The 24,934-nt window shown below is 40.0% G+C and overlaps 1 protein-coding gene and 1 non-coding gene across 5 annotated transcripts in view; one reads left to right on the forward strand and one right to left on the reverse strand.

The window, feature by feature from the left end:
* Positions 1-24,934, reverse strand: part of DNAAF9 (dynein axonemal assembly factor 9) — a 65,486-nt gene that overhangs the window by 11,490 nt on the left and 29,062 nt on the right. For all 4 annotated transcript variants that reach the window (XM_420883.8, XM_046941162.1, XM_046941163.1 and 1 more), the window contains 13 exons: positions 24,544-24,655; positions 23,143-23,213; positions 22,346-22,396; positions 21,431-21,518; positions 18,239-18,342; positions 14,764-14,910; positions 10,747-10,835; positions 10,419-10,517; positions 10,036-10,153; positions 8,018-8,106; positions 6,736-6,894; positions 4,971-5,096; positions 3,244-3,281 (listed from right to left, as the gene is read on the reverse strand). In XM_420883.8, coding sequence (XP_420883.5) covers positions 3,244-3,281; positions 4,971-5,096; positions 6,736-6,894; positions 8,018-8,106; positions 10,036-10,153; positions 10,419-10,517; positions 10,747-10,835; positions 14,764-14,910; positions 18,239-18,342; positions 21,431-21,518; positions 22,346-22,396; positions 23,143-23,213; positions 24,544-24,655 — 1,291 coding nt within the window. The remainder of the gene's footprint in view (positions 1-3,243; positions 3,282-4,970; positions 5,097-6,735; positions 6,895-8,017; positions 8,107-10,035; positions 10,154-10,418; positions 10,518-10,746; positions 10,836-14,763; positions 14,911-18,238; positions 18,343-21,430; positions 21,519-22,345; positions 22,397-23,142; positions 23,214-24,543; positions 24,656-24,934) is intronic.
* Positions 18,876-18,958, forward strand: TRNAL-CAG. Its single transcript has one exon. It is a non-coding gene; the product is annotated as a tRNA-Leu (tRNA).

Consider the following 24,934-nt stretch of genomic DNA (forward strand, 5'->3'; position numbering starts at 1 on the left):
GGAGCACCAGCTTTTCAGGAATCCCTAGGATGTCAATATTGTCCAAAATGTAGAAGAAATGCCGTTCCTTTGCTCAAAAATGTGTGTGTGCATCTTGAATCAAACACCTCCCTGTAAGTGCAGGCATAGAATGAGACAGCCCAGTAAACTCTTCAACTAGCCATGAATGTTTGAACCAGGACACATTCCACCTCATCACCGTCAAAGTAGAACACGTAATGAAGTTCACATCGTCATCTGCTGCCTGAAGTTATTCCTATAGAATAGTCTATAGAAGTTACGGAAGTCTTCAGAGTACACTTATCCTGGCAGTGGTTTCCTTACACAGAAATCTGGAGTTGGACTCAATAATCCTTGTGGGCCCCTTCCAGTTCAAGCTCTTCCATGTCTCCATGGTTTTATGGATTTCTATGCCAACCATTCTAGGTTACCATTATGCCATATGCTCCCATTAACTGTTACTTGCATCACTGACCTTTCCAAGCTAAGATTTTAATTACACATGCCAATTGCCACCATTAGTATTTTTATTTCTTAATCCTCCATAGAATTTTCCACTCCAATTTCAGAAACATCTATAATCTTCTGCACTACACAGTTCCCTTGAGAGAGACGAGGGAAACGAACAGCAAGCATGCTTAGAAATTTAAGTCACATAAATGCTTGAAATTACTACATAGATCATGCAATTAAGATGAAAATTATGAATCAGCTAATCAACCACCACCACACTGGGGGTGTGCTAAATGCAGTGTGTTTTGGTTTTTTTTTTTTTCCCCTTTTAGCATCCTCAAAATTGATACTGATTTAAAAGCAAAGCTTAATTAAAATGCTAGTTACACTTTCTGTGAGGTTGGGACAATAAATAGGCTGTGTCATAAATGCTATGGAGAATACTTTACAATTAGAATAGCTCTGCCTTGGAGAGAAAAGGTAATCGTTAGCATCTAAGCTGGCAGATCTTGAAGTGCAGAAGATTCAAGGAATAAAATATCCAGCAAATCCAAACACTGGAGAAATCTTGTCCCATCCTTCTCACACATCCTCTTCTCCGCCACTCCCTACTTCCATCACTTGTCTCTCAAGGGGACAGCTCTGAAGTGCTAGCTGTTATTCCTGTTGTAAGCTCCCATGTAGCCTTGCAGGAAACAATATCTGTGGAACTTGCAGGCTTCAGCTGCACACACCTATGGATATATCCTGGAGGAGCCCTGTGTCAGCTGCCAACAGTCAACAACGTTGCGTTGACGGACAGGTGGTGCAACCCAGACAAAAAATAGCTGTTTGAAGCAGCCCACACAGCTTTAAAACTGATCATTTTGACCTTTTCTATTTGAATTGTCACCACTATCTCTGTATCTGTTGCCTGTACCCATGTGCATCTTTTCTTTATACTTGTACAATGCCCAGTGCAATGCTGCCTCAGCCCATAGGTGCTGCAGTAACACTAACACTACTGGGGTGCAGAAGATCAAAAGATTAGGATAATCATCTCCCAGTGAAGGTCCTGTTGAGTATTGCTTCTGTTGAGCCAGTGGCCAAGTCTCTGAGCTGTGCATAAAGCTGGATCTTGCGTTCCCTCTTCCTTAGAGCTCTTTGTTATTGCTCTGCAGTGACACATCTGTAGTGTTTGCATTTCCACAAGCTATAAAACTCTTGATTTTTTTGGAAAGGGTGGTGGAAATAAAAGCTTTGTTCATTCCAAGCCACTTTATATTTATTCTACTATAAACGTGATCATAGAAGCATAGAATGGCTTGGGTTGAAATGGATTCCAAGGGTCATCAGGTTCCAACCCTCCTGCCACCAACAGGCAGGGCCACCAACCTCCAGACCTGGTACAGACCAGGCTGCCCAGAGCCCAGTTCTGTATTTCTGTTACACTCTCAAACTTTCCAGACATCTCAGTTCAAAGCAGTTTTCCCCCTAAAACTTTTTAGTCAAAGATTTGTTCTGCATGAACTGACCTCCAGGCTATCTGATGTCACGTTCTGTATCTGCCAACTAGATGACAAAACCTTGCAACATGCAGAAATAATTTGCTGCCAAAGGAACATTTTTCTAAGTCTCAATACTTTTTTTCTTCAGCATTGGGCTCACGGGGAAATTAGCTATTCTTGTTCTAAGCATTTTTTTTTCTTTTAATTTTTAAATTGCTAAACTAACAAATGAGAACAAAGCACTGATTTATGTAATAGCACCTACATACTTTCCAGTCTGCTCACGACTTCGTTCTTTTGGGTTTCATTTTTTTGGGGCTCCCCTCACACACACAAATAAAAAGTGGCATAATTCTGGCAGCAAATCAGAGCAGTACAGAGTCTGAACAGCCACAAGAAGAGAGTTCAGCATCTTGCTTTGACAACAGTATTTAAAACAAAAATGTACAGTCCTGGAGTTGAGACATGATCAGAAAGTCATGCCATGGTAACTGTGGTTGAATGTGCCTTGAAATCCCCACTGTTCCTGGTCTATCTGATTTCAGGCTGCTTAAAATAAAGATTACTTGACCTGTGGAGGTGCTACTGCTGAATTTGCTTTTGCTACTGCAAATGAAACTACTTGATGGTAGGTCAGGAAACCCACTGACACTAACAGCTGCCCTAGGTTCCGCATTTGACAAGGAAAATGATACAGTAAACATTTCATTTCAAAGTCAGGACATAAAACTGAATACACAGGGTAAGAAACAGCTCTTTTCCAAGTGTGCTTGTCTGCTGTAACGTTAGAAACCTGCAAGGATCCTCCATACGGTATGAAGAACTGGATATGGGAAACAAGCTAACTAGTTCATTTTTAGCTTTTTAAAACAGGTGGAATGGAAGGAGACCTCCATTTCCTCATACTTATCCATAGAAAAGATGGGTATATATGAGGAAGCAGAGCTCTCCTTTCAAACCCCATCCATTTGGCAGCTAGATGAGCAACACATGAGTTACAGCAGCTTCAAGGAAACAGTTCAACTCATGGTCTTCAGAAAATCCATTCTTCGGGACTAATGGTCTTCAGAAATCCATTCTCCAGGAGAGAACAGTTAGAATGTACCAACCTACAGGTTATTCTATCTTCTCCATGCTCCTATATAGAGATAAACTGCACTTCTGCCCAGATGGTTCTTACCTACAAGAGCTTATCCTGACCTCTGTCTGTATGCATTTACAGTGTATTTATCTGGCCACACTACTCACTACTGGCTCAGCTACTTGTTCTGTATAGCTTACAGTCAAGAGTAATGACACATACCTTGTGAGCACTGGTCCAAGAACTTGGGAAAAAGAAGTCTGCAATATAAGAACAAAAGTTTACATATAGGCAATTGGTATTACTTCTACATGTCCCTTCAATTCAAATGCTTCCATTCATTTGGACACTGACAGCTGGAGTCTCACTACTCAACCCACTGTCATGTTCTCTTTCCTATATCTATATATAGGGATGTTCCAGTTAGGTTAGCATTTTGAAGAGCTCTTCCCAAAGAACTTGCTGAATAGCAAGTTGCCATCATGCAATCTATTCTGTATTCTAGGAACTCAGAGAGGAATTCAAGTAATACTGAAGTCTGCTTAAAACAAAACAAAACAAAAACAGCTTGCCCTAAAGAACTGTGCCTTCTGAATACAGAAGGGAATCTTTCTGAGAAGATATTACATAATGCTTTCTGACCATTCTATATCACATCTGCTATTGCATCAGACAAGTGGCAATTATTTTTTTATTAACTTTATCCTACAGAGAAAAGCTGTAAACAGGAGACAGTACCCTATCTGTTTGTATTTAGCTACCTATCCCCTGTCTTGGCTTGCTCTTCAACAGTGCAAAGAGCTATGCCCTAGCAGATGAAAGAGTTGGATTTTCAGAGTCATAAGCTTTCTGGGGCAGGAAGGGGTTTTGCTCCTCTTGACTGTGAAAGTTGTAAGTCAAACATCAAAAATCATTCTCCTTGTCACTCATGGTGAAACTGCCAAAGCTTTCCAACTGAAAGATTTGTCATTGGCAGTACATGGCTCATTTGTAAGCTCTTATCAGCAGAAACTTCAAAGTGAGACAGAAATAGTCTACAGCATAGGCTAAGCCTCTTCCTTCAATTGCTACTGCACTTCAGTAGACAAACAATGTTAGTCAAAGGGTTGCAGGCTACTGCTGCTATAAATACCACTCAGTGCCATGACTACAAAACACCAATGGAAGGAATTGGTCTCTACTATAATTTGGGAAAGAACAAGTCTAAATAGCACTCCAGCATCAACTCACCAACAGTTATAGGAACTACGTTCCTATAACTTACAATCTTGGCTATGAAGACCCAAAAAAGCAGCCAGTAACACGTTACCTTGCTAGTGTAAAGCACAGAAGTTAATGGTTCATGTTTCAAGAACCACACTGTTTAAAAATGTTACCTACTTGGCTTTGTAATGGATTCCTTCCCAACCTGCCTCTGTGGTAACACAGGATATCAGATTTTTAATACTTGCAATGCTTTTGCCTCTGTGCTTTGCCATTCTTTTTCACTACATTTGTGACTGCTTTCCTTACGTTCCACGCTTTAAATATAGGAAATCTTCATTTAACATTCCAAAACAGTGATATAAACAATAACCCCAAATGAGATGCGTGTCCCACTTACACAACACTCATAAGAAAGATTACAAAAAACAAAGCAGGACAACTATCCAGATTTTACAAAATATTATTCATATTAAAACATTATTGGAGGAGTATGCTAAAGCCTCATTTATCCTTCCACACAATAAACTTCTATTAATATTGTATACAATTATAAATCTAGTCCAAATCAAATTTCATCATTATAAACCAAACACTGAAAGTTCATCCAAGACCAATCACCTAACAGTTTTGAGGGATTTAAGACAGTTATGGCATTTAGCCATCATACAGCTTGTTACTATAACAGTGATCTCAAACTCATAAATAATCCATTCTCAGACTACTAAAAATATTATGTAGTATACCTGTGCTCTATATAGCAGCTCAGTGGCTCTACACAAGTATTAACTGCCCCAATGATGAAAGAAGACTTCACATCTGGGTCAGGATGAGTTTGTAGAGCCTGTACGACATCAATAACATCGGTATATCTGTAAGAAAACAAAACAAAACATGGCTTCAGAGAAACAGAGCAAAATCTTTCAGCATCACCTCTCCTTCCTATCTCTCATCATCTAAAATATTGAAAACGTCGTATTTTTTTTGTAGCTAAAACTCTTGAAGAATTAAAGTAAGGACTTCCATGTTGGATGGGGCTCTGGGCAACCTGATCTACTGGGTGGCAACCTGATCTACTGGGTGGCAACCTGATCTACTGGGTGGCAACCTGATCTACTGGGTGGCAACCTGATCTACTGGGTGGCAACCTGATCTACTGGGTGGCAACCTGCCCACGGCAGGGATCTGGAATGATAGCACATTTAACATCCCTTCCAACCCAAACTATTCTTTTTTCTACAAAATGGAAAGAAAAAAAAATACAAAAAGATGGTAAATACCGGAGGGAAAAAATTAAGGATTGGTTCTTATGCTTACTGCAGCATACTTATTCTCTGTTAAAAAGAAAAAGCAAGACACACAGCAGCTCAGGCTTTCAAGTTTCTATTTTGAGGAAAAAAACATTGCAAACTGAATGGGCCATTTACTCCTGAAAACTATAAATTTGTTCATTAATGATTGTGTAGCATTCACTGATCTTTCAAAAGTTGATGGCACTGTTCGAAGCTAAGAGAGATAATTATAGTCTTTATTTCATACCACATCACACTTCTTGAAATGAAATTCTGTTCTGAAGCTGCACAAATTAGAAGTTACCAAAACGTTCTCAGTCATCTAATGCCTTAAACACAATAGATCTTCCTCTGAAAGAAACAGGGAGGTGCTCCACCCTCATTTTTCATCAAAACAATTTCAATATTTTTGCAACCTTACAAAGAAAATGGTACATGAAAGGTACAACATGAAGCTAACTAACGTGCTTTTCTGCATTCTTCAACAAGTAAAACCTTTATTGTGTATTTTACTGTTTTGTTAGTTGCAAAGTATAGGTCTGTTGCCAATAATTCATTTGTGTACCAACAGAAACTACAATATCCAACCCTCCCTCTATGCATTACAATAATGCTATAGAGGGACATAATCAAGGATATTCACCTACAGCTCTAGAGTGCAGCTGGCAACATAATCTCATGTTGTCTGTGCTCTACTGTCCCTGCCTAAATCTATGGCTTTAAACATGGGCAACCAGAGCTCTTACAGGTCTGCAGGAGATGTGAGAATACAAACATGAAGACAATACTGATGAACGTGAGCATGAACCAATCTTGGAAGGACCATCACCTCTCCATCTAGAATGTCTGGGGAGCTGCTGGTGGGGGGCAGAGGGATATCAGTTCCAGTGGAGTGCTATTTAACAACAAGCCAAAAGTCCATCTCTTAAACAGAGGATACAGACCAAATTCAGTCCTTCCTCCCATGCAGAGGAAGGAAGACATTGTATATTTGTGGGTATTTTTTCCTGCCATGGGGCAGCAAGCAATAAAATTAACAAGCAACAGGAAAGTTGAGTTTAGCGTGTACATTAAACAGAATTAACAGAGAACCACACATTAGAACAGAAATGTGAATGCCTCCAAGTGATGGAAGTGGTTTAAAAATGCCCTGGAAGTATGAAGGGAACACAAAATCCCCTGTTCTACGCTACAGACCAAACAAAGTTCAAACATTTACCCTTGCAGGACCACTAAGAGTCTCTTGCTCTTCCTGGCATAAGTGGACTGACGGATGCTGTGCTTTTGCTGAGCCTCCAGGACACCAGAGAGATAACGCTGGAAGTGGGCTGCACTAAAACACTCAGGGCTATCCATGGTCTGTCGATAAACTAACCACCTAAAACAACAGAAAACAACAAAAAGAAGCTTTCTATGACATCATATTTCCGTTTGCTTTTTGTTTTAACCAACCAAAAATAAATCTTTCAACCCTCAAAACTCCACATCCCTCATAACACACGCAGAAGAGAAATTTACTTAGTTTTCTATCATTTCAGCATGAACACATTCCTTCAATCAGTGCCAAAAGGGTTTGTGGTTTCTCCCTGTTGTGTTTTTGTTTCTGGTTTTTTTTTTGTTTGTTTTTTGTTTTTTTTTTGGTTTTTTTTGTTAAACACAAATGATGCACATATGAGTAATTCTGATCTTTGTTCATAATGCAGTAAACAAAACTTACACTAATGTGATATAAGCACCCTGGACATGAAAGTACTTCACTGCAAGATGTAATGACGACATGCGTGTGGAAAACTAACTGAAATTTGGCATTACAGAACATTCAACACTCACCTTGCACGTTCCCCTAAAAATACAACCACCAAGATATTCCACAACAGCTTGCTAATTGGAAGACAGTGAGTTAAAAGTGACACAATACAACAGTCCAGAACCTGACAGGGATTCAACTCTCTACGGTGCTTGGCTGTAAGATTTAAAAGGCTAAGAATTTCTTGTTTCCCAGATCAAAGACCTATATCAACACACAGAATGGTAAATCCCTACAGTGGATTTGTCTTTTTGCAATACAGTAAATGTCCTGAATATACCTCCCTGCTGCACAAGCGGAATGAAAAGGGCAGTTTAAAAACAGTGCTGTTGAAAGGATCATTAATACAGTGTTTTCTCCAAGAGAAATGATGCATTACCACACAAGTCAGTAAATCGAAGCTCCTAACGTTGTGACAAGACCACTTCCATGCTTCAGACAGGATTCATTTGGCCCTTCTAAGATTCAACTGTCTACAGCATCAGTGGCAGTTCCAGACAGATCAGGTCTATAATGACACCTCTGATATTTGTAACAAGGAATATCAACAAAAATCTTTTGTGATATCTACCTTGCATTGCAGTTAAATGAGATACCTGAAATAATATAGTAATTCTATTTCCTTCACATCGAGCAGTTATTTGATGATATGCAAGTCCATTGCTTTGGATAGTAAAACCAGAACCATACGAACCTCCCATGCTCCTTGTGAAAAGTGATGAGAAAAGAACATAGATCACTGGAACGACATCCTGGAAGACCTGTTATGATGGTGATAACCACCTGAAACACAGGGGAGGAAAGGGAAGAACTTGAAAGACCAGAAATGAGCCAGCAACATATACACATAATGCTCTATCTCCATAAAACCTCAACTCAAAATACAAAAATCAAGTGGCATTAACTCACACAAACAGCAGGACAGTGAACAACATGACTGTAAAACACCTACACATTCAATCAGATAATACATCATTTAAGAAAGATGTTTTATCATTGTTTTTAATACCTTAAATACAATGAAAGGATAATCAAATGCAACACAAGAGTATTATCAAAACCAATACATTGAAACCCACATTAAAAACTTACCTTAAAACCTATACTAGTATAACTATCAATGCAAATGTGAGACAAAACACTGCAGACACCAAACAGGTTATGATGAAAAGGGTAAATTTAAATACATACAACAGTATTTGAGAAAACAGCTCCAAGGAGGTGATGGTGTATTTTGAACAGTCTTAATGTCAAACACAAAGAGAAACTCCAGGTTTCTGATACTGAACAGAACGTGTCATAGGAAAAATTGATGACAGCTTTAAGCAAAGCTCTGTACAGCTTTGAGGAGGACTGGGAAGAGTCTGCACAGTAACAACTCCAACATGGCAAGAGTTTTTCTGCATAAAACAGCCCTGCTGCCATTCTGTACATTTTTTGAGGTGTTCAGAGAGGGATTAGAGCAGAGAAAGAGAGAAGGAGCCAGAGTGCATCTCCAAAGCATATACAGAGCTCTAAACCATGAGATACAGAGGCAAGCAAATGAGCTCTGGAAACATGGTTAAAAACAACTCTGTGCTGTGCTGAAGTTGACTAAGGAAATTGGTAATGGTTCCTATTACTAACAAATTAATTACCTCTTCCAAATTCTAGGCACATTATAGCTGAAGACAGTCACCTGTAGGTTATTTGCATCCTTACCTATTTTGGATGCTCACAGGCATTGAGTATATATAATACAGAGAAGAGATTGAGTGTTTTATAGAAATTGGTATGAATGTTAAAAGAACCTTTAAATATTCACAAAGACATTTAAATCAACCTTAAAATCAGATCTAAATAACACTAGGAAGGGCTTATTACTTAATACTTAAATTAAATGTCAGTATGGTGGCTGAACTAGATCCTAGGAAATAAGGCTGCCACCATATTGCAGTATTCAAAGAGAAAGGCCATATTGCTGCTGCCTTAGTTTTCTTGCTTACAGCATACTCCAAATGCTGGAAAGCTACAAAGAAATAATTTTTACTGAAATCCTATTTAAAGCACCCTGTAAGTTTGACAATTGTTGTTGCCCCTATAGAGAACAGAATGTTCCACAGATAATATCAGCAAATGTTAAATATCATGTGCTACCTCCATGCTATTTAAAGGACTTATGTTCCAGAGAACAATTCCGTTAAATTATTCAGCAATTCATAAAAACAAACTACAGCTTCAGGGCTGACTCTCTGGACACGAGAGAAAAACGTTCCGTTGAAGATCTGCTCCTCATTTTCTGCCTCTATTTTATCAGGCTGAAGGGCCATCAGCACTTCCAAAAGGTCGTTTAAATGAAAAAGAAAAATAAGTCATGTAAACAGGGAAACGGGACAGGGCAATTTATTCTAAGGAACAGACTTGAAGCAAGCTGAGCATGAATTGGTGGTATTGGAAAGGAGGCAGAGAGGGTTTACATCAGTTTTGCAATGAATGACACTGTACCATAGAATGGCTTGGGTTGGAAGGGGCCTCAAGGATCATGAAGCTCCAACCTCTCGCCACATGAAGGGCCACCAACCTCCACATTTAATGCTAGACCAGGGTGCCCAGAGCTCCATCCAACCTGGCCTTGAACACCTCCAGGGATGGACAGGGCATCCACAACCTCTCTGGGCAATTATGTGGTAAGCAGTACTAGGGATAGGAGGCAATGTTGTACTGCTTGCTTACCTTATCGCTTTCTGCTCTGCTGTCAGGAATGGTTTCTGACTGTTGCAATAAAATAGGAAGATGTGCTGACATTACTGGCTCACGACTGACACTGCTGACAGCAAAGTGCTGCATGAACCTTTCAGGAAAGAAAAGAAATGTTCTTGCAGTTAAGAGCAGAATACTTCATTTGTATAACTAGCTGGGAAATGACTCCAGTAAAATTGTCTAAAGGTCAAACAGAGGCTTCCCAGAGAGGAAATAATTCATCCCAGGGTAAAAATATCAAGTGGGAAGACAGACTTACTACATAAGCAATTTCTAGACAAGCATTACATGTACCAAAATATTTTTGCACTGTTCCTTTTGAACCTAATCCCTTAGAAATAAAAATCATTTCTCACCTCTCTAATTCTGGAAGGGCAGCAGATATTTTCAGCTCGTTGCATCTTTCCCCAGAAGGAAAAGACAAAGAACTGAACAGCTTCTGAACGCTGGAATGTCTAAAAAAAGCACAGAATTAATTGGTTAGTTGAAAGAAAAGCCTAGAAGTTTTTCTTCTTTAAACCAGATGGCTAATAGCAAGCACAAAGAAAAAAAAAAAAGAGTGTTGCATTAAGAATGCAGCAATTTCTTTTTGAATCATTATCAAAATCTGTGAGTGTCAGCATTCTTCTGATGGCAGCATGTGGTTAACCTGTAATTACAGCTGAGTACGTAGCACAAACTTACAGTCGCTTTTGTTCCACAGACAGGAATTCTTCCTGGACAACCCTTAAAGATAATCCTGAGTTTGTCTGGTTTTGCCACGAAGAGAAAACCTGTAATAGAGGAGGACAACTTGTAAGGATCATTAGTTTGCAAAATTTGTTTTAAGACTTGCTTTCATTCACCTATAAGATACCTTCAGTTTAGCTAGCCATTAAGATTGTCCTTCACAATACTGGTTTTGTTGAAAGTATTCAAAACATGGAGTAAGTCTCCATATATCAGATTTGAAAGTTTTGGCTAGACTGGAATTAGCTTAAGAAATAACCTGATTGAAGCAGCCCAGTTTCACATGTATCTCTCAGTCCTGGCATGCCTAACTACTAGAAATGCAAAGCATTTAAAGTCCAACTGCAGCGCAGCAGAAACTGAATTCATATACATCACCTTTAATTACTGCTGTAATTACAGCTAGGTAAGACTGCAGCAATCGTATTTCTAGAAATTTAAGTAGGTTGTGGAAAAAAAAAAACAGTTTTTCTAAGTCCTCATTTCTCTAGGGAACAGTATTTTGGCTGGCATCCTATTGCTCTAGCCAAGTCACATTAATATGAATGGCATTCTGAAACTAGAAATCAGATTCAGATGAATCATGCAGTCATTTAAGCATCCAGTATTTCCCTTCTTTTCCTAAGTAAAGGCAACAGCCATTGTCATTTTTCACAATAATTTTCTGCGAGACAAAACAATTTGGGCAGAGTGTGAAGGAGAAGACTGCTGGCCATTAACCAATCAGCATCCTAAGCACACTGAACACTGAGATAAAAAACATCAACATAAAATCAAGTTTTGATATTAACAAAAGACTGCATTGCTGCGGTAGAACGAGCAATGCAGCCAAAGAAATAATGGCTTCAAAAAACCTGTATATGAGACCAAGGAAAATGCCTACAAGGGATGGGAAGAAGGACTGGTAAACATAAAAATGTTGTCTTTAGAAGTCAAAGGACTGGAGATAGAGTGAAAATGCAGGTCAGATTGGGTGAAAACTTGTAAAAAGAAACCAAGAAAACTGGTTTACAAAAAGTGTCCCTTCTGTGTGACTTAAAAGAGAGGAAGAAAGCTGCTACAGTATTAAAAAATCGCAAAGAAAACCCCAAAGCCTAAGCAAAGCCACCTCAACTATCAATTACAGTGAAGATATGAGTGAAACTGCTGTCGCTTTGCAGGACCCTCCAACCAGATTCCACTACTGCGTGCTTGAAGACTTGCAACAAACACTGCAGTCACAAGGAATAGAAAGCACTGAGATCTGAAGGGATGGGGAACTGCTGTTTCCTATTTCAAGGGGGGCTTGAAGTAATTAGATCATATTTAAAGGAAGTCTGTTAAACAAGGCATCGTGTCATATGACTGCAGAAGAGTAAAACCATGAGCTGCAGTTCAGTGAATCCTTGCAGCTACTGTTCTGTCGAGCAACAAATGTGTCTACATGACTCCATTTTTACGTGGTTTTAGAATAGAAGTTGGAGAAAAGCAATAAACAGCTGAAGGAAGACACTATCAAAATATAATACCTGGTTCACATGGCTTACGTACTGAGGAAGAGCTGGTCTCATGAATAGTCTTCATTCATGAGATACCATCTCCTAGACAAAAGATAGATTTCATCCACTTGAACTTGAGCAAAGTTTGATGCCAGATGAGAAACTGATAAATCCTAAGAACTGTGACTTGGTTGCTTAGAGAAGGTTCCATGACACAACCTGCAATGAACCTGATATGAACTGAAGTGAATCAACAGGACTGTGGGGAAACTAAGTTGGACGACCATCACAGAGTGCTGCAATGCTTTATAGAAAAACAACTGTTTAATGAATAACAATGGAACAAGAAAAAATATGAGACAGGTAAGAAAGAAAGCAAGAATGAAGAGACAAGTACTACTAGAATTAGCTGGAGCATCAATGGTTACCAGTGGAATAACTGAATCATTACAGTTGGAAAAGACCACAGGGATCACCAAGTCCAACCACCAACCCATCACCACTGTGCCCACTAACCATGTCCCAGAAGGGAATCCCAAGGTGTTTCTCAGAAAAAAAAAAGGACTGCTATCTGTTAACTCTAGGTAGTATCACAGAATCACAGAATGGCCTGGGTTGAAAAGGACCACAATGACCATCTAGTTTCAACCCCCCTGCTATGTGCAGGGTCGCCAACCACCAGACCAGGCTGCCCAGAGCCACATCCAGCCTGGCCTTGAATGCCTCCAGGGATGGGGCATCCACAACCTCCTTGGGCAACCTGTTCCATGGAGTAGTAATGCAAAGTCAAACTATAGGCAACTCTGAACTCTGATGAGCACTCTTATTGTGTCTGTACAAGAAACAAATACCCTTCTCTACAATACTGCACACAGTTTGGATGGCTACAGCCAAGAAAACAAATCAAAAGAGAACTATTACAATGATTAGAGGAAAGGAGAATATTTTTATAATGGCAGACTAAAAAGGATCTGGTTTTATTTCATCAGGCCAAATAAGCCAGAAAGAATAGGTCTGAAATCTCTGAATAGCTCAAGCATTCCCACTGGGAAAACTGAATAAAAACAGGTTTAAAAGTAGACCTAATAAAATCAGTTAGAAATTCAAAACCAAACAAAACATTCCCAGCCACTCATAGTGGAACAGTGGGAGAAATCCAAACACTTAAGATAAAAGGAGGAGAAATTTTATGGAGTCATTAATGCTACCAGTGGGGACTGTATACATTGATCTAGGTGGTCTTTTCCAGTCCAGGCTTATGACCGCCTGCTAAAATCCTTGTGAAGTCCTAAAATCTCCAGACTCACTTCCTCAAAAGTGCTATTGTTATTAGTTTTGTTTATTAAAAGTCTCTGCATTCGAATGCATGAGGCCAATTTACCCACAAAACAGTACAATGCCATATGGGATACTTAAAGATTTTAGCAAAACTTCCCTGAGGATCACAATCCAAATGTGTTTAACCACAGAAAACAGAATAGAACCTCTGCCACTACATGCAATTGCTGTAGCCAATTATACACCAGTGCTACACTTAAAATGCAACTACTAGAAAACAAGCCTTAGAGCAATCACCAACTTCAGAAGACAAAAATGAAAGCACATGGTGACCATTAAGCCCTAACAAGCAGCACAATCACTAGAAATGCATACATAAGTTGAAGTTTCTCACACGTGCAAGTTCCTAAGACCAGGAGCAACCAGCACTTGGAAAGGACTACAGGGCAGCCTGAAGCCACCTCAAATCTGCAAAGGAGTTGCCACAAGCTCTTGCAGAAAACCCAGGTTCTTGGTTGGAAGAGAGTCTCTGGAAGTCTCCAGACCAACCTTCTGATGAAAGCAGGGTAGGCCAGCTTAACCAATGATTTGACCAACCAAGTTTTCAAAACCTTCAAAGGTGGAGATTTGCTTTCTGGGTTGTCTATTCCATTGCTGCAGTTTTCTCTGCTGAAGACCATGCTCCTAATATTCAGTTTGCACCTTCAAAGGCTGCAGTCTGTGGTTACCTCCCCTTGTTATCTGCCACTAACGAATAAGATCTCTGCAAAAGCCTCTCCTACAGTTGTAGGCTGCTACACCTTGGTTTTATATGAAAGACAACAAGCAGTTTCTAGAAATCACAGCCCCCTTCCAATACCCTCCATTGATCCTATCCATTTTCACAGAAGTTTTCAATCTATTTCCTAACCCGTTGCTCCATCAGTATTTACCACCTCTTCTCCCTTCCAAACTATGAATGAGCACAGATATGCAAGAAAAGGTTTTGCTTGTGAAAAACAATTGACAAACAATCCCATACCTTAAACTTTTCTGCATCTACTTACCAAATGACAAGCTTTAGCAGCTCTTCTAATGTGAGAAACAAATCCCTTTTTCTTTGTAAACGTAATTACTCAAGACAGATGTTAATATATTCAACTCTTGCCTATCAAACAGGAAGGATAATTGTTTCGAGTGGGTGGAAAAAAAAGCTTCCAACCTTTATTTACTTTACCTGTGAATAAAAAGCTTTATAAATCTTGGTTTTGGGAAAAAGTGCAATCATCAAAAAGTTGTCTTGGGTATGGAATTCAATGGGTAGATGAGCAAGCAAGGAGCTTTTGAAGTCTACAAAGAGAGCAGCAACAATGCCAGTCGAATCCTAGAAAAGGAAGAAACAAGACAATTTGTAAATAACAGCTATTAAAGTGAGAAAAAAGCTTAAAACGCTAAACAGTTTTAAATCAAGAAAGAAAAGTTAAAGTCATAACTGGCACTCATAAAGGTCTTAACATCTTAGCTTCCATAGGAGTGGTGTGGAGCACAAGAATTACCTGCAACCACTTGCAGAACTTCTCAGTTTCTACCTTGCAGCTATAAGCAATACCATATACTTTAAAAGAAAGCATCTGAGATTGTTCCTACAAGCTCTGAATCCTTAAAAACATCCACAAAAAAAAAGAACACTTCAGTTTTAATATCTCTTCCTTCCCCCAGAAACTAGAATTTTAGGTCTGCTGAAGCATTACAAGAGCCACCCTTATTTCACAGAGTCATAGAATCGCCAAGGTTGGAAAAGACCTCTAAGATCAACCAGTCCAACCGTCCACCCATGACCAATATTCCCCACTAAGCCATGTCCCTCAGTTCCACATCTAAACATTCCTTCATCACCTCTATAAATATAGAGACACAGACACTCCAGAAGAGCAACATACATCTGACAGCAAGAGGATGGCATGGTGCTATTGCCAACTTTGGTATCACTCTCCAGGCTCTGAGCTGAAAGCAGACATGCTGCCATGAGATGCACATCTGTTGGGCCAGCAACTGGAAACGTGGGCCAGAGGAGTCTGTGCTTGTTGAAACTCGTTGCTACTTCAACTCAACTGTCTTCATCCAAAGAAATTATGATTCTATAATTCAGAATCATGGAATCGCCAAGGTTGGAAAAGACCCACAGGATCATCCAAGTCCAACCATTTGTTCGCCCTTCACCAATGGTTCTCGTTAAACCATGCCCCTCAACACAACATCCACAACCCCGTGACATCTGCAAACAAGACCTTTACCCTTTGTTGACTTACGGATTAATTACACCCTTTGCTGACTCAGGGATTAATTATAAAAGTCATCTGCTGAAGTCACTGAGGGTATTGAACAACAATAAAAAGGCATTCTAAGAGAATAATTTCCCTTAAGAGAAAATGCTTTTGGGCCCACAGACCTAGATCTGGATTCTACAGGGTAACAAAGATGTCATGAAGAGTGACTAAAAGGCAAACACACACAATGCAATCTGCATGTGAAACGCCCAATCTAAGTATTACTCCATAATATTTTACCAATATTATTACGTAATAATACTACATAATTACATAATATTCACTTGATGACGAATGACCAAAATGAATACCGCATACAGATACTTACATGCATCAATACTTGGGCTTCAATGAACTAAGCATTTAGTCTCTAAGCTTTATATAACTAGGATGCCTTGCTAAAATTTACAGAAACACTGAACACCTACAGAAGAAAGAGAAGTAAGCCTGGAAGTTTGGAGACCGGGGGGCAGAGTAGCCTGCTGGATTATTTATTTATGTATTTTTACCCCCTAGGATGGCTGGTATTATGCTAGAACAGAGCAGTGTGGTGCTTCACAACCCAGGAAACTAGAGACTGAGTTTGGCTCTCACAAGATTGGAACAGGATGTTATCTGCTTTCGAACTTCACAGTAAAGCTTTGTGAGCAATCTGCCCTGTCCTCCAGTGCTGGATGTCTATGATCCCCAATGACTCCAAGAGCACAGTTGGCAGCTAGGTGCTCAGACTCCCAGAACAGAGAAGCTTACAACATGTTAGAGGCAGAAATGCAAACTTTTCCAGGTCAGGGAGAGAAGCATCTCGCAGGCATCGTGAGACAGCTGCTAAGAAACTGAACTTTGCATCACTTCAATTCTTTGTGTCTTTTATTTTAATCCCAGAGTTTAATTATCCTCTACTTTCCATCAATACTGTTGTTGCAATAACTTGAAGAAAAAGCATGCCAACAATTACCCTTCTTCTCCTGACACTTCTTATGCCAACAATTACCCTTTTTCTCCTGACACTTCTTAGCATTTAAGCTCTCCACCCTTGCATTACGCCAAGTCAGTTGAACAATAAAATGCTCCCTTGTCAAGGTTTAGCTTTACACAAAAATCTGGCACCAGTTCAAGAATGATAGCCAGGTCCCATAAATAGCAAGTTTTATGAAAGTGAGTGTCTTGAGTCAAACAATAGAAGGAAGGTCAGCGTTAAAATAGCTTCTTAAACTACCATGGGGCAAGCAATACGATGTACAAGACAAGGCAGCTAAGGTAAGATTCTCTCCACTGTTTTGAATAACACGCTTTTATTGTATTTTACTGTTTTCCTCCATTATATGATGAAATGGAGGCTACACAGTGCCTTCTGGAGGTCACTAAACAGGAGTGTAAAAGCTGCACCTGAAGAAAACAGAAATTAAAGGTAACAAGGATTTTTTTGGGGGGGGTGCTTAGGAAACAATAACGAACCCAAATAATCTCTTTTTCACCCTTGAAAAGCCATAGTTAAGGCAGCATGCCTGCCTTGAAGAGGAAAGCAAAAAAGCTGAGTTGCAGCCATTAACCTAACTCTTAATTTCCACTATGCCAGAAAGGCAGACTGTTCGCATGGCAAGTTAGCAAACTAAGTGAGGAGATACAAATTGATCATAGGAATGGCAGAAGTATGTGCCTCCCAGCGTGTCTTTTAGCACCATTACTTGGCATGTGCACAAACACAAGCAGCACGTCCTTCTGCCTCATCTCTCAGCCTGGAAAACACAGAGCAGTCCCTCCCTGTACCCTGTCAGTTACACAACGCCCTACGACATGAGACAGATGCTCTCGTGACCCCTGGAGATAAGGAGTACACTGCCACAAGTGTTTGGCTGAAGGTTAAATATATTTTGAACAGAATGCAGTATTTCACCCTCTGATACTGTGCAGGATTTCGCAATGCTTTGAGCTTCTCTGGTCTATCACTTAAGACCACTAGGTGTTTTGTGAATGCTACATTCAGCTTTTTCTCTTTCATTAAAGAGCAATTTTACACAGTTAAAACACCGTCTAATAACTCACCCTAATATAAAACCCTCTCTTCCTTAAAGCTTCACAGACCAATAACTGGCTTAGCCAACCAATGCTAAAACTATACATCATAAAATCATAGAATGGCCTGGGTTGAAAAGGACCACAATGATCATTTAGTTTCAACCCACCTGATATGTGCAGGGTTGCCAACCACCAGACCAGGCTGCCCAGAGCCACATCCAGCCTGGGGATATATCTGCATCACTTACTAGTTTTATACACACTTACAAAAATGCAACTGACGTTGAACACTCTGCATCAGTACCCTAGAAGTAAGGCTAAAATTTGAGTTAAAAGTTTACGATAGAAGGAACAAACAAAACCACTCACCCCATCATACAGAGAAATGGAATTGATATGGTCCTTTGAAATGGAAATGCTGCCATGGTGGGGATCACAGAATAGAATGCCATCTGAGAAGAAGTACAATTTGCCTGCAATTTGAAAGAAAAAAAAAAGAGTAATTTAGAGATATATCAATATTTTAGCATTGTGTGAAGAATGCCTCTTCTGTCTGAGGAACTATCTCTGCTCTTGTAGGATCTTATCGTACTTTATGTGGAAATACCTCAGCCAAATTTTGCAGTAGCTTTTAGGCAGCGCTCAGCACAGTTATCTGCTGCTCACTGAAGAGAGAAGTAATCATGGCTATGTTTATGCCTGCACTTGCTTTAAATCTTACCCCTTGAAGCTCACTGATCACGAAAATCATAGAATTGGAAAGGTTTGCAGGCAATCAGCAAAATGACAAAATGCTCACAACTATCGTGCACACATTAAAAATACAGAAGTTTGAGGCGATGGTTTTCCTTCACTTCACCGCTAAGAGATGTCCTCCATCTGCAGAAGTGCCTTTTGTCTTTCACATACACCAAAATACCCATTTCACACCCACTCCAAACACAACACATGCTGTGCACACACTGCCATAAATGCTTTATCATAGCCTCAGATGCACAACAGCACTGTCAGGATGGCCGAGCGGTCTAAGGCGCTGCGTTCAGGTCGCAGTCTCCCCTGGAGGCGTGGGTTCGAATCCCACTTCTGACAAGTTGTCATTTTTCTCACTGGGCCCCAGCACCCCACTCTGGGTGGCTCAGAGGACCCCCTTCCTAGCACTAATTATGCTGGAGTTCTGAGACAACTTTCTGCACCAGCAATTTTCCTGCATGCAACTGATCACGCTATAGCTGAGAGGGAGACACAGAATTCATTTATCTCCTTTTCTCACGACGTCTTACAGACTGGTTGCTAGCAGGGGGAGCCAGCTGGAAAGACAAGCAGCAGCAAGGCTCAGCAGTGTCATGGATAAAAAGCCAGCTCCATCAAAGCCCTAGAAACTGATAAAGCAAACAGCTAATTTCTGGTTGGCATAAGAAAGCCATAAGAATAAGTTGGGGCTGCTTGCTGGACCAGTGCTACCAGTGCTACACTGCATTAAAAGCAGGATCACATCCCATAAAGGGAAGCACACGATACAGCCAAATGCAAAGGTTATCTTATTTGATAGAGCAGCACTGCTCAGAGCTAGGCTCTAAGGAAAAGCAAAGCTGAGCAGCAGAACAGCTACGAGATACACGTGACTGTACAACACCCAGCTCAATCCATCAAACAACATTTAGGAGAAACAGTGAAGAATTAGACCATTTTCCTCTCGAAACGGTAACTCTGAGTGATATCTTCAGAACTGTTTTGTTGGTTTTTTTTTTTTTATTAAGCCATAAGACTGTGAAGAGCTGGATATGACTCAAGTCACAATGTTTAGGTAGTGATTCTATCAGGCACCTAAAAAGCAGAGTCTGTGAGCTATGAACACAGCTGTTCTAGAGTGAAGCTTTCAGTTAACACTAAAGCTGCACTGGAAAGATGACTGTTACATAACACACTGCTATTCTAAGTAGGGCAATGCTACCAACACAAATTCAAGATCTGAATTCAGAGCAAGTGAAATGGAGACAGAGCTTAAGTGTCAACATATCCACCATGTTGTTCAAGACACCAGAAAGCTGTATCTAATGACACTGATGTGGAGAGGAAGAATGGCAAAATCCAGCACTTATCAGATCTCACAGAACATCACAGTATGTGAGGAAAACAGGCAGAGAAACCAGATTTTCTTCTTTCAAAGAAGAATTTTTCTTTTTTAGAAAAGGAAGCCAAGAAGAACAGTAATTAATTGAAACTAAAATGGCCTCCTCTAACACTAAAGGCAGCCAAAAGAACAACTTGATATGCTATGTATGTATTTTTCATGAGTCATCAATCACAGAAGCGACAGCTTAATTGGTAAGAGTGATTGACTCACCCTACAAAAACACAGCATGGATATATTGACATGCCAAAGAAAAGGGTTAACGGCCTGCATTTCTTTTACATGACTTTTCACCATGATGTAACGCTTATTATAGCAAGGCACAAATGATAGAGAGGAGATGTGTGCCCGTGCCAGCACCTTTTTCCACCTAACCTTGCCTATCTACATGGCTGCAACCCCAGCAGGGCTCCAACTGGAGCACAGCAAACTGCATTGCACTGCACATGAAAGGGAATGGCATCAGGTTGATTTTCACTTCACACCTAAGGAAATATCTCGCTTGTTGAAGTGTTACACAACTGTCTTTCTATCACCTACTTATAACTCTCCAAACTAAGAGTTACAGAAACATTTAAGTTAAATGCACCAAAAAAGGGAAAAAGTACACAGCTTGAGTGGGGCAGACAGCATTCACAAAGCAAAAAGGTAAAATTCACCATTCAGCCTTCTGGTTTTACTGAGTGAGCCTGCACAGCATGCTGCAAAATTGCTAAGAATGTTATTCTGCATTAAACTTTCACTTAAAATCCTAAGCGTGAAAATCAATCCCACCATGTGAAAGCTGCTGTTTAATTGCCTTGTGTGTTATTTATCCTCAGCACTCTCCTTCTGTAGCTACAAAAATGGAAGTAAGAAAAGCTGAGTATTTTCTCCCAAAGACTGTCAGCTTATACTAAGCACTTAGATTTCAAATAGTAGTCATTGTACAACTGCTGTACAACTACACTGTGACAGCAGTACCTTCTCTGGACAGAGGAACATAGAATTGCTATGCCCTAATAACAAAGTCATGAATCAAAACATTTATTCTGCTCTGAGTTTTATGAGAGCAAAACGAGGGACATTAACGCAGTGAATGGGAAGCGAGGGCAAATCCAGCTAACACAGCTGCCTTTAGTCATATTATTGGGATATTTGTGCTACTTGAGTTCTTAAAGGAGAAGACACAGCATGTTCAAGGCCAGATTGGATGAGGCCCTGGGCAATCTAACCTGGGCGAGTGCCAGATCTGGAGGTTGGTGACCCTGCCTGTGGCAGAGTGGATGGGACTTGATGATCCTTGGGGTCCCTCCCAACTCAAGCCATTCTATGCTTGTATGGTATAAATACACACCAGATTTTTTGAATCCCAACACGTGTGCATCCCTCATACTTAAAAACACACCAAAAAGTGGACTGATGCTGCAGGCAACTAAAAACACACTCACCTTCTGCAGGCATGGCCTGTGGGTTGCTAGAATAAATATAAGCTCCATCATCTCCAGTAAGTAAAGTGCCCAGAAAAGATTTGTCTTCCTAAACAGGAAAAACAAACAGTGGTATCACAGACCGCATCATGGAGTATAATTCAGAAAGAATATTTTCTTATGGCTTTACTTCAAGAACTTTTAAACAGCAGCTGTCAGAACTTCAAGAGTTTGAAACTGCCCTGATGCAGAAGTAGCGAAAGACACAGCACGCCAAGAGCATCATTTCTAAAAGCACTTCCCGGGGCCATTTGGTTTTGCCAACAGCTATTAAGTTGCAAGTTATTGTCACAACCACAAGGCACAGCTTTTTGTTTTTAGATTGTCAATCTACTGAACTTAAAGTATACACTACAGGAAAATAAATCTATTTGTAATGAAGATTCTTGGTAACCGCAAATTAAACCAGCAATGTGAAACTCATGTGGTTTAAGATGTTCCCAGATCCCAAATTCTTTTATTTTTCATACTGCTTGAAGTGCTTTCCTTTAGACATTTTAGCATCCTAATTAAGTTACAGGGATGTTGCATGTAGAGCAGCACTGAGGTTTGGTTTTGTTGTCTTTTTTTCTGGAACACATGAAGCCCATGGGTAACACTTAGCGAGACTTCCATGCAACCTCAGCCTTACTGAATCTTTGTGCTCTTGGGTTTTGTCATTCCTTCAATGAAAGAAAACCACCACCTTTTACATACAATCTATTTACTTCTTTTGTAGGTCAAGGTTTGAAAAACATAAGATAGAACAGACAGCTCTGACATAGACAAGGAAGAAGCTGCATGCTCAATGCCAATTTTACTAGCAGTCAAAGTTCCTAGCATATTAGTTCTTGAGAAAAGTAATCTCATTAAATTAATAAAAATGTTTAATTTTACCTTCAATATCTGCTGTGCCTTTTCAGATAGTTTCACATCGCTGTCTTCGACCTGGAGCCAAAAAACATTCCCATTTGCAGAGTTAGTAGATAAAGCAAGGTTAATTTAAAGGAAAAACATTCAAGAAGGTTCAAGGAAAACAAGCATCACAGTTAAAGGTCCAGAGATCAGACTGCTTCAAAGACAGCCCTGTGCTTTTCAATACTGTGCTACCATAGGACTGAGACAGTACTTTGAAATATATTCAAGGGGATATTCCCCATTAAATTCTTCTACACAGACTACAGTTGTGTTGCATAGGCACACAGAGTGCACCCTATTCAGTCTTTTTAAACATACTATTATTAAAGTGGTTCAGAAGTAGGGATTGCCAACTGGCATCGTGTCATCCATCTTCTGAACATTCATAATGTCAGAGGAAATACATCTCTAACAGTTCCTACAGTACAGGTCGAGAAGCAGACCTTGAGGTTGAGGCAGACAGTGAATTGACCTTAAGTGCCCCCACAATAAACAGATTTCTCTTAAATTACATGTTCCTGCCTTCAAACAGCTCAAAATTGAAGCAGTCCTGAAAAGAAAAGGATTTAAACTTGTAATGAATGGAAACAGAAGCCTGTTTCCACTTAGAAGTTACACACTCCTTGTCCAAACATAAAAAGCATAGCATCACAGAATTCTGTTTCCATGCATGGGTTCTATACTTTTTCCTCCATATATCCATACATTTAAAACAAGTTCTCAATTGTCAATTTGTATTTACAGACAAAAATTGGAACAAGTTTTTGCATACTAACCAGCCAAGATGCGTATCGTGGGATAGCTGCGGTCAGTATTATGTGGCTGGTTTCTGAATTAATACTGCCATCTGCAGGGAAGTAAATGGAAAGCAAAGTAGTATACACCATCCATATACTTCAGACTGTTTAACGTTAATGACTGGAAATTTCTCTGCAAAACACGAGTTTCCTCATTATGTCTCATTCTGTAAATGACGTTTTCCCAGTGGAGCAGCTCCCAGTCTTTGTGTTGTAACACAACCAGAACCACTATGCGGTACCAAAAGGAACCCTGGCGCACCTCTCACCACAACGAGCTTTTTGGCTATTTGCTACCCCTTTCTAGGTCACAGTATGGCCTAAGATACAGATTTCCCTTCCCAATTCCTGCCTGTAACCCATCCCAAATTTGGATTGGGACTTCAACTTCCCAAAGTTGAAGACTTCTATTTGAAGATGGACTACAACGTTTTAACCACTATATTCATAATAGTAGTTTTTCAACATGATATGCTTCTTCCTCTGCTCTCTTCTCTACCAAAGGCATCCCATCTTACAGCTAAAAACCTCACAGCATATCTGGATACAAGAATTCATAGATATTATCCAGACAATCTTAACAGCTATGCTTCTCTGACACAGGTAAACAGTCTGAGAAACATGCACTTAAAGCTATCACTCAGTACTCTGTATTTTAAACCAAGACTATTCCAAAACCAAGTGAGGGGGTACGACTGTTTATGGGGGTGGATAGTGACAGGAAAAGGGGGAATGGTTTTAAACTGAGACAGGGGAGGTTTAGGTAGGATATTAGGAGGAAGTTTTTCACCCAGAGGGTGGTGACGCACTGGAACAGGTTGCCCAAGGAGGCTGTGGATGCCCCATCCCTGAAGGCATTCAAGGCCAGGCTGGATGTGGCTCAGGGCAGCCTGGGCTGGTGGCTGGCGACCCTGCACACAGCAGGGGGGTTGGAACCAGATGATCATTGTGGTCCTTTTCAACCCAGGCCATTCTATGATTGTATCATTTTGTTTCATTTTAGTTTTCAAGCAAAAAGCAACTGAAATTAAAGCATATCGTATGAAAGAGCGTAACGGAGTGATGAAAGTGAGCTACAACAACAAACATTCACTAAGACTGAAGGAAATTTGCAAAGGTTACTGCCACACTTGGATTCTGACACCCCAGCCCTGTCATAGGACAAAGCAGCTATAAAATGAAATCCCTTTCGGTGAGCTCAGAGAAACTGTCTTGACAAAAGACATAATCATAACTACAAGCCAAAACATTTAGATCTTTGAATCAACATAAAGGCTTAAAAACATGATAGCAATAAGTTCCATCAAAAGCCCTTTTGCTATTCCCCAGCAAGAAAGTTCAGAGCATGACAATGTCAGCACTAGAATTCAAACTAGTTACCTTTTTCTTTTACGTGTATCTGTGATGTTAGGAATGACTCTGAAAAGACAACAGATCCCAAACACCCTCTTCCTGTGAGCAAGTCTGGAATGTCAAACACCATCATAGATGCCTGCAGCAAACAGTTGGACAGGAAAGGAAGAGAAAGCAGAAATTGAAGTATTTCCAGGGAAGCAGCAGATCCTGTGTATTTTTTACTTCCTTCAACACAATGTTTCTATTTTGAAGTGGAAAGACTGAGATTTTAACTATACGTTAACGTTTTACTCCAAATTCCACCGTCTGACTTCACATTCAAAGTCCATCTTAGCTCAGGTTCAGCACCTGAGATTATCTCTCCCCTTACATTATTTCCACCCAGACAAAGAGTCACTCAAGCTCTGTTTTCTAA

The sequence above is a fragment of the Gallus gallus genome, chromosome 4 (assembly GCF_016699485.2).
Source record: "Gallus gallus isolate bGalGal1 chromosome 4, bGalGal1.mat.broiler.GRCg7b, whole genome shotgun sequence".
Taxonomy (NCBI): domain Eukaryota; kingdom Metazoa; phylum Chordata; class Aves; order Galliformes; family Phasianidae; genus Gallus; species Gallus gallus.